The 14857-nt window shown below is 41.8% G+C and overlaps 5 protein-coding genes across 5 annotated transcripts; 1 reads left to right on the forward strand and 4 right to left on the reverse strand.

Moving 5' to 3' along the window:
- Window positions 1-107: 107 nt before the first annotated feature.
- LOC108809191 (uncharacterized) lies at window positions 108-975 on the reverse strand. Its single transcript, XM_018581329.2, has 4 exons — window positions 784-975; window positions 640-710; window positions 483-563; window positions 108-390 (listed from the first exon to the last, which is right to left on the reverse strand). The coding sequence occupies exons 1-4, from the start codon at window positions 881-883 to the stop codon at window positions 370-372; spliced, it is 273 nt and encodes a 90-aa protein (XP_018436831.1). The 5' UTR covers window positions 884-975; the 3' UTR covers window positions 108-369.
- A 132-nt stretch (window positions 976-1107) lies between these two features.
- LOC108810977 (QWRF motif-containing protein 3) lies at window positions 1108-3223 on the reverse strand. The gene is made up of 6 exons (XM_018583045.2): window positions 2292-3223; window positions 2092-2211; window positions 1901-2017; window positions 1728-1817; window positions 1547-1654; window positions 1108-1453 (listed from the first exon to the last, which is right to left on the reverse strand). The coding sequence occupies exons 1-6, from the start codon at window positions 3174-3176 to the stop codon at window positions 1376-1378; spliced, it is 1398 nt and encodes a 465-aa protein (XP_018438547.1). The 5' UTR covers window positions 3177-3223; the 3' UTR covers window positions 1108-1375.
- Window positions 3224-7096: 3873 nt separating this feature from the next.
- Window positions 7097-8281, forward strand: LOC108807463 (clathrin light chain 1-like). Its single transcript, XM_056987861.1, has 2 exons — window positions 7097-7378; window positions 7456-8281. The coding sequence occupies exons 1-2, from the start codon at window positions 7271-7273 to the stop codon at window positions 7954-7956; spliced, it is 609 nt and encodes a 202-aa protein (XP_056843841.1). The 5' UTR covers window positions 7097-7270; the 3' UTR covers window positions 7957-8281.
- A 390-nt stretch (window positions 8282-8671) lies between these two features.
- On the reverse strand, window positions 8672-10430 carry LOC108806875 (expansin-B1). Its single transcript, XM_056987892.1, has 4 exons — window positions 10190-10430; window positions 9733-10042; window positions 9263-9392; window positions 8672-9170 (listed from the first exon to the last, which is right to left on the reverse strand). The coding sequence occupies exons 1-4, from the start codon at window positions 10341-10343 to the stop codon at window positions 8967-8969; spliced, it is 798 nt and encodes a 265-aa protein (XP_056843872.1). The 5' UTR covers window positions 10344-10430; the 3' UTR covers window positions 8672-8966.
- Window positions 10431-13309: 2879 nt separating this feature from the next.
- On the reverse strand, window positions 13310-14854 carry LOC108806601 (tetraspanin-19). Its single transcript, XM_018578754.2, is given in 6 exon segments — window positions 13310-13601; window positions 13603-13782; window positions 13861-13965; window positions 14048-14128; window positions 14220-14319; window positions 14543-14854. Coding segments are annotated over 6 exon segments (723 nt in total). The 5' UTR covers window positions 14716-14854; the 3' UTR covers window positions 13310-13517.
- Window positions 14855-14857: the final 3 nt, after the last annotated feature.

Here is a 14857-nt window from a genome sequence, read left to right on the forward strand (position 1 = left end):
GGAGAAACTAGCAACATTTGGATCAGTCAAACAAGGTGGAAGATATGTAGTTTAACTAGTGCTAACCAAGGAACTGATTCGTAATCTCTATCTACATGGAGGGAAGAAACAAAAAAATTGGTATCCAGACCATACAAGTAAAATGATCCCAAGCATATCACACTGCTAAAATCTTGACATGTTTCAAAGCATAGGGAAATTATGAAACGCACAAGCGTTTAGGATCTCAAAAGTGTTTCTGATGCATATTATTATTATTATTTAAAAAGAAAGCAAACAAAGTAATTGATGGCTTTGATACAAAAGACCAGTCAAAATGGGTGCTGAAAGAGAAGGAGAGGTCTCTTGTCATATTTCCCGGGGCTAAATTCACTGTGCAGGCTGCTGCTTCTGCAAAAGATGATCAAAATTTTGTAAGGAAGAGGCAGTCTTTGTTTGTTTGTCAAGGAGGAAGAGAAAGCAATAATAAATAAATATATTACCTCCTCTCCTTTACCGCCGGTGAAGAGTTTGTATCCACTGTAGAAAAGCAAGCCCCAGCCAGAGAGCGAAATAAGCACAAACTGCAGATTTGGAGGTTTTTCGTCAGAGAAGGAATCTATAACTAACAGAAGAAGAAGAAGAAGAGAGGAGACGTACATGCTCCTCTTTCCAGTTTCCTGGGTTCGTGGGCTGTTTCCAGAAGTCTACCTTGGTAGATCCATGCTGATCTGCAACATTGCAATCTATCAAAATGGAACCCATTAGATCTAAGCAATTATCGCAAGAGAAAGACGAAAGTACCAGCGGCGCCTGCGAGACCGCGACGCTGACAAACAGAGGCGGGCACGCGTGCAGATGGAATCTGAGCTAGGCTCATTGCTCGGCGAGCCAAGGACGCCATCGATTTCTGATTTAGGGTTCCGTTCGAGAGAGGCTTCACGAGTCACGAGTCAGTTTCAGAAGAGATCGATTCTACAAGAGACAAAAGGAGAAAGGGGCCATTTTGTATAAACAGAAAAACGGGGTCGTTTTAGTCAGGTGAAACCTCCTTCTCCGCCAGAAGCTTCCACCATAGATTAGACAGAGAAGATCCTGATCCTCCTTCCTTCCTTCCTTCCTTCGTTTGACTTTGTTACTTGGAAATGTAATGTCAGTCATTTTTATTTTTATTTGAATTGATCCATGTATGTAATAAGCTAGATAAGTACGTATCACATAACTGTAAATGGCCATTAAGCTAATTAAATCTGGAACCAGAGTAAAACTCTTGCCTTTATTTGTCTACAATAATGTTCTACTAATCTTTTATAATGCTCTCAAAATACTACTACTAACTTTTACTAATACAGAATAGCCTAAGAAACCGAGATAAAAAGCAGTGGAAACCAAGGACCTAGTCTTGAACAAGTTTTGTATACAAAGTCTTTTTGTGTTGAATCATAAGGCAGCACTTTAAGCTCCTCTCCTGCATCTGCTTGCATCCAAAACTTAATTATGATCAGAGAAAGAGAAGAAAAGAAACGTGTAATATCCAGTTCTGAGAGATTTAATAAAATATTTGTACCTCTAACTCAGATATCATTCTTAGAAGATCATGGCACTGCTCCAGCATTAGCTTCTCCTGTGCCACCACTTCAGCAAGTTGAGAGGCAATTTGAACGATATCCTCTATCTGCTAATTGGAAATTCGTTAAAATAGTTACTAAACCACCTACGTTTTTTTCCTCTGCATCGAAATAACCTACCGTAGGAGCAAAACTATTCACAGTTGAAATGATAGCATCAGAGACTGCTTCTCCCTTCCGATATATAGTGACAGCAGATTCTATGTTCACCTGAAAACCTTAGGTGTTATTGCCAAAAAAAAAATAGAGACAAAAAAAAGCTTTAATTAGCAGATGAGCATGATGTAGTTTACCTTTGCACCTTCCCTTAGGGGAACCCTGGAAAGAAGAGAATGCAGGGCTTGTCTGGTCATGGAAATAGATGACAAGTGTTGTCTTCCCATATCCTCCCATGCCTCAAGATGCTTAATCTATTTCATATATATAAATTTTATTATTAATTTGATTTAGACTTGCTTCAAAGAAACCAGTAAATGGGACGTACTTGAGAAAGAAGGACATGAGCCAGCTTCATTTCCAAATTTTTCTTTTGCAGATTAATTCGCTCTTGTAGAACCAAATTTTGTAATTTGGTAAGAGTATCCCACGCACATAGTAGTTGTTTCTGGCAAAAGGTTTCATTGAGTACAAGTCAAGTGATGATGACTGTAGAGAGAGAGAGAGAGAGTAGAAAGACAAAGGTACCTTTGCTCGGGAGGCTACATTATTGTTTGCAGCCGACGCTCTAGCATTGACAAACCTCCACTGAACCAACCGATTGTTCATAAGCTTTAGCTGATGAGAAGACTCTGTCTTTGGTTTTAATGGTGAAGATGATGATGATATGGGAGAAGACTTGTTCTTCTTGCTCCTGAAGAAATCGAAACCAAGGTTGAATAGTTTACCAATGCCTTTGCCTCTTGGAGGCTTGAGGTTCGAACTTGGATATATGCTCGAGGCCTGATGAGCTTCCAATGATCTTCCTGGTGACATCGCCCACCTAGACATGGAACTGCCATACCTAGCCGCTGAATTAGTCCTCTTAGTTACACTAGTCTCAGTAGTGCCCCTAAAGCTCTGGGAACCTTGTTGTTGTAACCTCATGGTGCACCCTTTGGTGGGTGCATGATCATGCAGATATTTAGAAGAGACTTTGATACCAGGTTTATTTGCGGTAAGAGTTGAAGCAAAGGACACATCACTAGACTCTGAATCAGATTCATCATTATAGCATAGTAGAGAGGAGGATGAGTTTCTCCTTGATGATGATGATGCTGATGCTGCTCTGTGCAATGCACATTCGTCAACAGAAAATCTGCCAGGAAGTATGACCTCATCATCGATCCACCTACAGTTTTCTTTTGTGTCGACTTCAGGACCATTACTTTGGTTTGGGATCGGGAGTGTGCCATCTGACATCCGATGATCATGCTTTCTCAGACCGAGATGGACCACGTTGTTGGCAGATGAATTGGAAGTGGAGTTTCTGCGGTTAGGAGAAGAAGATGATAACGGAGAGAGGTAACGTGAACTAACCACGCGGGACTTTCCTCTGCTTGTTTTGAGGGAAACATTTTCATGACTCTTCATTCTTACTCTCAGAGCTTCCTAAGAGAGAGAGAGAGAGAGAGAGAGAGAGAGAGAGAGAGAGGTAGGGAAGCTTTTAAAATCTTATTAGAATTACAGAGAATCATTTTTTTAACTTTCAAAAAATGGCGGCTCAACAGATAATGTAAGTGCAAAGACGACACAAACAATAGTAATGCAGAAGGTAAATCAGAGAGATAAAATACACAAGCACACACCAATAGCTTTATTAGAATCGCCTTGTAAACCCTATTACAAGTTCTGCTTAATCAGCTTTACACGTCTAGTGTTACACCCTAACACACGCCACTGAACAATTCCTAAGCTACCCGCTTATGTCTCTCCACCGTCAAGTACTTCAGCCCCTGCTTCAGCACGACCCAGAACACTTCCAAGCGCTTCTCTCTCTCTATAAGATCAGCCTCTGTGTCTCTGTCTCTCTACAGACGACCCATAACTATCTTATATAGTTCTCCATGTTCCTGAAACCCTAGTCTCCAAGGAACCACAATATGGACATCTTCCATATCAATAAGTGCAACTTTCCTTTTCTTGGAATGCACTTATTCCTCTTCCTTTAAGTCATAAACTTGCTCTCCAAGTTTATTCTTCTTTGCCTTTTCTTCAAGATACTCCCTTGCTCTCCAAGTCTACACGACTCCAGCTCAGCATCTCGACTCCACATGGTCTTCACCACTCACTACGACGTCTGCTTCAGCAACTACGTCAGCGACTACTTCAGGGCGGACATCTTTACATCAACAATCTCCCCCTTTTAGCTTTGTGTGCCGATCAAGCACAACCATCTTCTGGTTCAACAACCACGTTCCCCACCTGGAAACTTCCACGCTTAATGTGCTCTTCTCCCCCACGAGATGTGCACCACACCATGCTTTTCTCCCCCATGAGACAAGCATCTTCTACTTCAGGACGTCCATCACTATGCTCTTCTCCCCCATGAGATATGCACTCCTTGGACCAGAACGTCACCATTCTCCCCCTGCTTGATCGCATACTAAGCTAAAACAGATGCTTAGATGTCAAGCCTTACAGACAAACCCGTCTGTTACTCCATGCATAATCATGATACAGCCTCTGCTGCAGCGGAATAGATTACACTTACTGCATCATGATCTGACGCACCTGTCGAGCTACCTCTCGACCCACTTCTGTTGAGGACCAGGCTTCCTTCATGCGTCGTCTCCTTGACCATGAGCCTCTTCTCAACCACCCCGAGTGCCCTCTCCACTCGTTGCTACTGTCTTGGAGTGATTTCGCTATCACCCTCCTGAAGATCCTCTCGCATCACTTCCTGACGCACTTCGATCTCCTTCCCCTTTGTGCTACGGACAACTCCGTGTCCTAGCTCCAGACTTGATGCTTCTTGATCTTCGTTAAGATCACTCCTACCAGAGCTGCATCCCTCTTCTGATGTCTCTTTCTTGATCTCATCAAGTAAGCCACTCTTGGCTACAGACACCTCTTCAACCCTCTTGGGTTTAGTGAACGCCTTGTTCACCCTCTTGGTCATGTTTCTGCTCTTCTCACGAGCAAAACACTCCACCTTCTTGTGTCCAACCTTCCCACAGAACCAGCAGCACATCCGATGTTGCTTCTTCTTTGGCCTGACACAGTTGTTGATGCACCGATCAACCTCCTTCCTCGTACCAGATGCACACTCATGCTTCAGAACCCCCTGTCTGACCTTCATGTTGCTGCACTGACGTACCACTTTCGGCTTGTTACTCACAGCCCCGCGCTGTAGAACTTCCTGCCGTACTCCTTGTCGCACGTCCCGACGTACTTCCTGACAAGCTTCTTTGGCTCCACTTTTTGATGTGCTCCCATGCACGAAATGTGACAGCCCCTTCTGTTGTACTTCTCCAGTAGCAACTTTCTTCACCTTGCTAATCTTCTGCTCAAGAGACTCATATTTCTCATTCACAGCCGCAAGTTCTTCACGAAGTTCTTCAAGCAGCTCGTTCTGCTTCAGAACCATATCCTCCAATCTCAGATTCTGATCCTTGACCCTCAACCACTTGTTAAGCAACACGTGATACTCCTCATCATCTGTGCTGAGATCTGAACCAGAGGATTCACTAGATCCCTCCTTGCGTGCACCAAATGCAACAAGGTTCACCTTTCCATCTTCTTCAGACTCTGACTCATCAGACGACTGCAATGGACTACCTTTTCTCTTCCTTGAGTTTGGACATTCACGCCGTGTGTGTCCAACACCTCTACACTCAGAGCACTTTAGCTCTCTTCGTTGTATCAACGGACAGTTAGCCCTTATATGACCAACTCCTTCACACTCATAGCATCTGAGATTTCCTCTCCTTATGCCATTCCCACGATCACCTCCCTGGCGACCATATTGTTTCATCTCTTCAGGGTGATTCATCCTCTTTCCAAGATTCCTGACTATCCACCCCAAGGAATCTTCAACCTTCCGAAGTCTATCAACTTCTTTGTCAGCTACAAGGGCTATACTCCCTGGCGTACCTCCTGATGTAGACACCGAGCCACTGCCTGTCTCCATCTCTTCCGCCTTCAGCATACCCACAACCTTGTCAAACTTGAGCTCATCCGTGTTTGCAGTCATATTCAGGACCGCCTTCTGAGCTCCAAACCTTGCTGGAAGACAGCGTAACAACTTCTTCACCAGCTTCTTCTCCTTGTACTTCTTTCCAAGTACACATGCTTCATGCGCCATAGCACTGAGTTTGGCACTGAAGCTCGCCACCGTATCCGCATCTGACCACTTCAGATTCTCAAACTGCGACCCAAGATGATCCAGACGTGTCCTCTTGACACTATCATCTCCTTCAAACGAATTCAGCAGGATCTCCCACGCCTCTTTAGCTGTAGTACTCCCCTGAATCAGCTGGAACTGCTCTACTTCAACAGCTCCGAAAATCGTCGAAAGCGCCTTTGCATTAAACTTTGATGCATTGCGCTCTGCCTCTGACCAATCCTCCTTTGGCTTAGGCTTCTTCCCATCTGCTGTGACTATGGTAGGCTCCTCCCAACCAGTCTCCACAGCTGTCCACGCATCTTCATTGATTCCTCGAATCAACTGCTTCATGCGAGCCTTCCAATGACCATACTGGTCCGCCTTCAACACGATTGCCTTCTGCACAGAAATAACCGTGTCCATCTTCACCTCTAGGATCACACCAGTAACTTAGGTGACCCGCTCTGATACCACTTGTAAGTGCAAAGACGACACAAACAATAGTAATGCAGAAGGTAAATCAGAGAGATAAAATACACAAGCACACACCAATAGCTTTATTAGAATCGCCTTGTAAACCCTATTACAAGTTCTGCTTAATCAGCTTTACACGTCTAGTGTTACACCCTAACACACGCCACTGAACAATTCCTAAGCTACCCGCTTATGTCTCTCCACCGTCAAGTACTTCAGCCCCTGCTTCAGCACGACCCAGAACACTTCCAAGCGCTTCTCTCTCTCTATAAGATCAGCCTCTGTGTCTCTGTCTCTCTACAGACGACCCATAACTATCTTATATAGTTCTCCATGTTCCTGAAACCCTAGTCTCCAAGGAACCACAATATGGACATCTTCCATATCAATAAGTGCAACTTTCCTTTTCTTGGAATGCACTTATTCCTCTTCCTTTAAGTCATAAACTTGCTCTCCAAGTTTATTCTTCTTTGCCTTTTCTTCAAGATACTCCCTTGCTCTCCAAGTCTACACGACTCCAGCTCAGCATCTCGACTCCACATGGTCTTCACCACTCACTACGACGTCTGCTTCAGCAACTACGTCAGCGACTACTTCAGGGCGGACATCTTTACATCAACAGATAAGTCATAAGTTGGTTCGGTTCCCACTATGGTCGCCAGTATTATAGGGTTTGTTATTTTTCAGTTAAACTTATTCTTTGAAGCAAATATTTTTTTTTTTCTTTTTGTCTTCTCGTAAGGAAATATTATTGTATACAAACAGAGAATAATTGATGCTTCACTGAATTTGAATTATCACATTCACAACATATAGAAATTGATTGGTGTCTGAGCATACAAGATGTAATATCTCCCATGAGGAGAAGGAAAATAAAGAGAAGGAGATGCGAAATCAGATCATAGCTGAAGCTGATGCATACAAGAAGGCCTTCTACGAGAAAAGGGACAAGACCATCGAGACCAACAAGTCTGATAACCGCGAAAGGGAGAAGGTAAACTCACTACTGCATGCATGCATGGCAATTCTGTGTGTGTGTGTGTGTGTTTTTGATTGCCTCTCTTTTTACAGCTTTACTGGGTGAACCAAGAGAAGTTCCACAAAGAAGTTGACAAGCATTACTGGAAAGCCATTGCAGAGCTTATCCCGCGTGAGGTTCCCAACATTGAGAAGAAGAGGGGCAAAAAAGATCCTGACAAGAAACCATCTGTGGCTGTTATCCAGGGTCCTAAACCTGGAAAGCCCACTGATCTTGGCAGAATGAGGCAGATATTCCTCAAGCTCAAGACAAATCCACCACCCCACATGATGCCTCCTCCTCCGCCAGCCAAAGATGCCAAAGATGCAAAAGGTGGGAAAGACGCCAAGGACACCAAAGATGAAAAGCCTGCGGAGGAAACAAAGGGGGCAGAAGAAAAACCTGCTTCACCTGCCAAAGACGCAAGTGCTGAAACATCGAAACCAGAGGTTGCGGCTACTGCCCCGGGAGAGGGGGAGAAACCTGAGGCTGCTGCTGCCTCAGGAGAAGGTGAGAAACCTGTGTCTGAGGCTGAGGGAGGCAAGGCAGAGTGAAGTTTTATAGGGTTTGTTAGCATTAATGTTATGGGGGATGAATAATGAATTGGTATTGAAGTCACAGTAGCTTCATGCGGGGAATAAACATGTGCACATAGATAGAAGCTTCGATTAGGAGGCTTTCTATGGCAGACGATACTCTGCTGGAGAGAGATATAATCTTAGTCCTTTGTTTTAGTTTTCTATTTCTTATTATTCATTTGTTCTCTGCATGATTTGGATATTGTCTGGGATGATGTTCACATTAATCATTTTGATTCCACGTATTATTATTTGCAAGACTTGAGGATTTTCAGTTACAGGTTGTTGGATGAATAATAAATATCATATCTTGTCTGTCAATAGTTTGGGTGGTGAGAGTGTCGTGATTGTGTGCCATGTGAACCATCTTAACACTGTTTTCCTAGCTGACCTGAGGGTCCGGAAAATAATGGCGTGGATGCACGTGGTGGTGAGGTCTGGTTGCTTCGTCTGTTTCCAGACACTCAGAAGGCATGTTAAAGAATTAATGCCTTCCCTCGTGAGAGAAATAAAGACATTTGAGAAATTATTACATGGAAAGAGTCCCCAAGTTGTTCTCATTGGAAAAAGGAGTGGGGCTCTCAAAAGAGTTGGAAGAGAAAGCAATGAGATTTTGCACCTTGTGGTAGCTATTATTATGCATTTTGTAGGCTGTCTCGTTATATAATAATGTCCCACAAACGACACTAAATGTGATAAATACACTTTACTCCTATCGCCTTTTACAAAGGTTTAGAAGGAAATAAGAAAAAAAGAAGGATTACATAGAGAGTAGATCACACCATTAGTAACGTAGTAAGTACTGTTGTAGTAAGTAGTCACATAATCAAAGCTCTGATGGCTTCATTCCTCAACACAACCCCAAACAAAACAGAAAAGAAAAAACGAGGGAAGAGGGAGGAGATCTCACTCTCACTCACTCAGTATCCTCTCCGATTCTCTCTCCCAACAAAAAAAAGTGAGGACAGAGAAATGCTTCAGTTTAGTTAGAGGACAGGGGAGAAGTTGAGGCGGGAGGTGTAAGTAGCTTTTGGAACCCATTTTTTGGGGATTACGTCGGTGGCTGAGAGCGTTTTATTGTTTGACAAAGTGGTGAGCTTAACGGAGAGTGGTCCTTCTAGTGGTCCTCCGACGATGCACCAATTTGCTCCCCATATGTGCTTCATTGCTATCCACTCCTTCGACCCCGCCTGCATTACAACAACAAAAAAAAAACACGAAGTATAAGGAAAGAATTATTAAAAAAGAAGAAGAAGATGCTAATGAAAGGAATAATACATACTTGACGAATGTGCATAGAGCCAATGTCCCCTTCTCCGTCTTCATACTCAATGAGAAGAGATAACCAATAAGCTGTTGATCCTGCGTTCACATGGAAGGCTATGTTCTTCTCTCTGTATTTGCATGCCGTCCTGTTTTTTTTTAACCAACTAGTTTAGCTCAATGTAACTATGTTATTTATAAAATAAACAAAGACAGACAACCAGTGTAGTGTGTGTGTGTGTGTGTCAGAGCATCCAGAGTTGTGTTATGGGTGAAGTCATATATAGTCAACGGTCAAACTACGGGACCATCGAAAACCAGAACGCCGTGAAAGTTAAACTTATTTGTTTACTTCCCCCAATGTGTAAAAGATAAAATAAAATAATAAATACACACACATTTGTTCGTTAGCATTTAGCAGCCAATTGATCAATTATATTTAGCGCCAACAGAAAAGAAAAGAAGAGAAAAGAAAGAAAAAGAGGTTACTGGCGGTAGAGGAGGGAGATGAGGCCGCGGTTGCGGATGATGCTGGAATGGCCGGGGATAGCCAAATGGCCAAATGCGGCGCCGCTAAGGTCAAAGTGAGTGTGCTTTGCTCGGGCAGATGGTCCTGACGGCGACTGGTCTGTGACAATGATTGTGACTGCTCTCTTTGAGCAGATGGTCTTGTCCAGACACCTGACCTTGTAGCAAGCGCCGCAGCCTTCTCCGTTCTTGAACAGCAACGGACTCACTGCTCCAACACGAGCCTTGAACGGCTTCACGTCCACCAGCGACCCGTACCCACATGCTCCTCCTGCAGTTAGTGTCGTTATTACATTATATTCTTAGTTTGGCAATAAATGCCCAAGCTCTTAATTTGTTGCAGTAAAAAAAAGACCAAGATCAATTGTGGCCAAATAACCAAGAGTAAAAGAAAGAAGAGGGTGTATCCGGTTGTTACCGCTGCTGCCATCGCCCTCGGGACTTCCGTACCAGGTGGCGGTGGCGGGGAGCCAATGAGGGACTGATCTTTGGCGATTGGAGTGAGAGGCGGATGCGCCTCCTCTCGGCAGCAGCTGCAAGAACAAGAAGCAGAGTGTCGGTAGGAGCTGCATTTCCACACTTCTTTTGATGAGCCAAAAAAAAAATCTAAATGGAGTGAGAAAGATAGAGAGTTAGTGTAGTGTAGTTTGGGGGTTAAATAGAAAATGGGATGTAAAGCAAAGAGAAGAGAAGCCTTTTTGCATCAAATCAAATTGCATTATGTTTGTGCCAGTTATGACCCTGAGGTCTCCTTCTTATTTACGAAATGTATGCCATTGATGGACCCACTGACAGTTAGAGCCTCGATTCCACACGATCCCGTAGGGTACTGCATGTTTATGCAATTATATATATATATAAAGATACTCATATATAAAAAGATTAGGCTGCTGAAGTCTTTTTTTTTGGGAGAAAGATTCTTCTTGTGCTAGTGCTTAAGAAAAAGAACCAACCCGTTGTTCTCTTCTTGTTACTTATGTTATTTATTCGAACAGGTAAAACTAGGGTGGAATTGGCTGAAGTTGTGATGATATGTTCCGCTCAATAGTATGTATGATGTTTCACGTGTTGGGACAACATTGAATTCCCTAGCTAACGGAATTATCTTCACATCATTGAACTCCTTACTCGCCACTCGCCAGCAAATAAACGTAATACTACATGTTATGTGTATTACTTGCAACAACAAACAAACAACATCACATTTTTCATGCATCTCTGAATAAGAAACAAAAGATCTTTATTAAGAGATTAATCAAGGTCACTAAAAGGAACTATAGATCAATAACATCTCTCTATAGACACGATAAGTTTGGAGAAACAAAATCTTGTTCGCCAATCACTTTCCCACAGACACAGCGTATCAACCATTTCTGCAATATAAAAATAGTAGTATTGTTTTTCATCTGTTTCCGAGTTTCATATTTTCTTTTAAGGAAGTAAGGAACAACTAATCGTACCTCAATGAGGCCATTATTCACTTTGATTTCCGTTTACATTTTTTTTTGAAATGAAATTAAAAAAGAAGTTATTGGCTTATTGCAATCGTAATTCTTATTTTTACTGTTTGTTGCATTAGGCTGCACATGACAATATGACAAAACTAGCGCCTACGCCACAGTCCACAGTCCTTATTACTTTTGATTATACGGATCTTCTTATTCTCTTTCTTTTGAATTTACAGAGAAAACGATTCTTTTTAGATACAACTTCGGAAGGAACTATATTCTATCGTCAATTACACTCAAGCTTATAAAGTATGATCATGCCATAATGGTGGTTAAAACGTAGTCCAAAAATCAATTAGCAGATACACTTACTGTATTTTGTACTGTAATTATGTAGGAAAAAGTTTGTCTAGAGAAATGTTTTCTTACATATATAAATTTACTGACTGCAGCATTTTTCTATTAATATTCATCATGATTCTTGGATGTATGTATGCCGTGTGTGCATAAGCAAAAGACTGATGTTAGATATTATTGACAACTTCAATAATGAAAAATATAAAATGGAGATACGTCATGGGATAGATATACACTTTAATCAAAGTGGAAAAGTCATATTGTATTATTGAGAATGACAACAAGATAAAGATGATTTTGTATTTTATGAGACTACAAAGTCACATGAGATGATGAGGGGGGTATCAATAAAAACAGTTCATATACGAATCTTACAGTTCACAATCACATTCTCAATTAATTCCATCTTCACATTTTTACACTATTAGAAGACTTTATTCACTTCCTCCCATGTGCCCACAAGGCAATAAGACTACTCATCGAATACCAATATTGATGTTGGATTATTTAAATGTTTTTTTAAAGATTATGTGAACACCTAAAGAAGACTCGCTCCATAAGAATCTTTTAGCAGCGATGACCATGAGACGCCATGGTAGCTTGTACAAGGGTCCTTGATGTTTCATGAAGACTTGGAACAAGATTAACAAAAGATTTATAGCCAGGACCAAGAAAAAATCGATCAATTCTGTTGTAAACCAGTTGGCACAGAAACGCTACCGGCAGGACAGATCACAACATTCCTAACGATGTTCATGAAGAGTGGGCATTGAAGCTCGTGGAAGGGCATGACAAGAGAGAGAGAGGGGGTTTGAAGAACAATTGGACACATTGTCTATGGGCGGTCCATGTCCAAATTCATGTGAACTATGTCCAAATCCGCCCGAAATATTTTCTGTCCAAATGGGCTTCACCCAAATACGCCCAAAACCAATGGACAAAACTAAATGGACATGGGCTGCCCATATGTTAAAAATATTTAGGGTTAGTATTGGAGAGATAAGAAATCTAAAATCAGTCTTACTTTTACCGTCTTTTGACTCTCGATTCGCGAGTCGCCTCTCCGCCATGTCTCTTCCGTCAAATTTACATAATTGCGTTTATCTGCCAAAATCAAAAAATTTGATTTTCCCGTCAAAACCGCGAAATCGTGTTTTCCTATCAAAACCGTAAAAACGCATTTTCCCGCTAAAATTGTGTTTTCCCGCCAAATCCGTGAAATCGTGTTTTCCAGCCAAAACCGTGAAATTGCATTTTCCCGCCAAACCCGTGAAATCGCGTTTTCCCGTCAAAACCTTGATATCGCGTTTTCCCGTCAAAACCGTGAAATCGCGTTTTCCCATCAAAACCGTGAAATCGCGTTTTCCCGCCAAAATCGTGAAATCGTATTTTACCGTCAAAACCGCAAAAACATGAGTTCCGCCAAAACCATGAAATTATGTTTTTCGTCCAAAACCGTCAAATTGTATTTTCCCGGTAAAACGATAAAATCATGTTTTCCCGCCAAAACGATAAAATTATGTTTTTCCCGTCAAAACAATAAAATCATGTTTTCCCGCCAAAACTCGTGAAATCGTATTTTGGATGTGTAAAACATATGAATTTTAATTTGTAAAACTTATGAAACTTATGTTTTTATGAATGTGAAAGTAGAAATGTATTTGGACTTTGCGGAATGCCCATTTGAAATGGACCAATTTGGTCTGGACAATTTGGCCTGGTACAATTTGAGCTTAAAAAAAGTAACGTACATTTAGACTTGGACAGCCCAATTGACATCTCTATTTGAAGTGATCATATATATTGTAGTTTTTAAAATGCATAAGTACATCCCCATATGTGTGTGCAATATTTTTTTTACAAGACATAGTGGTTTTGTTGGACTTTGGAGTGAGAGATAGATAGATAGATGCAACAAAGAAGCAAAGTAAGTAATATATACTAAAAGAGGTGACTATTGGCTACTTTGCTTCTCATAGCTTTCTCTTGGGCTCCATCTCTCTTACCGGTTGGCTCTTTCATTAATCCTAACAGTCCAGGAATCCGGTTTGGGTCCATAAATGGGTTCTCCAACAACGTATGGACGATGAGGCTGGCGAGCATCATGTAGGAGTGAAACCGTGCTCAAATCATATTCATCGTCACTGTCATAATGCGGGTGAGGTCCAAGAGCTTTGAGCAACATGGCCAATAGAACTGATGCACCCTGAACAAAGAGGAACGGTGTCTGTGAAAGAAGCAAACAAGAGAGAGTAAAAAAGAGACATGGGTATAAAAGAGAGACCTGGACAAAGAAAATGGAGAGACCAATCCATCTGCAAATCTTGAAGTTTGACTCAACGAACTTAGAGAAACGGATGAAGGCACCACTTGGATCATCTGGAAAGTCCTGAAGGAAACACGCTTCCAGAAGATTAAGATAAGTGAAGATTAAATAAAAATGAAAAAAAAAAGAAGAGAGAATAAGAAACCTGTTTCCAGTCAGGGTTAAGAAAGGTATCGGCAACGACACCACCTTGAATCATAATAAGCAAGAGGATGAATCCCATATACTGAAACCCAAGCAAGAAACAATTCCAATTAATTTCTCACATTTTTAGAAAAAAAAGAAAGAAAGAAAGAAAGAAGAGGTAGCTTGCTTACAAAGTAAAGACAACAAGAATTAACGGTTTCAGCAGCGATGTGGCCAGCGCAAGTGACAAGACAGAGAAGAGCCCCGAGACAAAGAAAAGCATAAATGAACCTGCAGAGAGAGAGAGAGAGAGAGAGAGAGAGATTGGTTGGTTTTCATGAGGAATTTGACAAAATTCAATCGATGTCGAACAAGATGATCTCTTACATAATAACCCTAATAACAGCTATGCATGAGGTCCGAGACAACAATACACGTAAGGCTAACAGAAACTAAGAATCTCCTGTTTGTTCCTAAAAGACAGAAAGTGATTGGGATACATAAAAAAAGATACCAAGGAAGGGGGTAATCATCATGAGGGTAAGGGAAGGGGAGAGATCCGGTTTGTTGTTGCCATTGCCTGATGAGCCAAACAGAGTAGAGGATCATGGCGACACCAACCATTCCAAGAAGGGAATTCACAAGCTTCATCATCGACTGTAAGCAGCTTCTCACCATCCTCACCATCTCTCCACCTCCACCCCCTCTGGATTATTTTAATTTTTCGAAGAGAAATCGAAATGAACCTCTCTCTCTCTCTCTCGCCTCCCCCAATCCCTAATTCCCAATCAAGCGATACTTGTTGTTTTCCTCTTTCTTCTTTTTTTTC

This window comes from Raphanus sativus, chromosome 6 (assembly GCF_000801105.2).
Source record: "Raphanus sativus cultivar WK10039 chromosome 6, ASM80110v3, whole genome shotgun sequence".
Classification (NCBI taxonomy): Eukaryota; Viridiplantae; Streptophyta; class Magnoliopsida; order Brassicales; family Brassicaceae; genus Raphanus; species Raphanus sativus.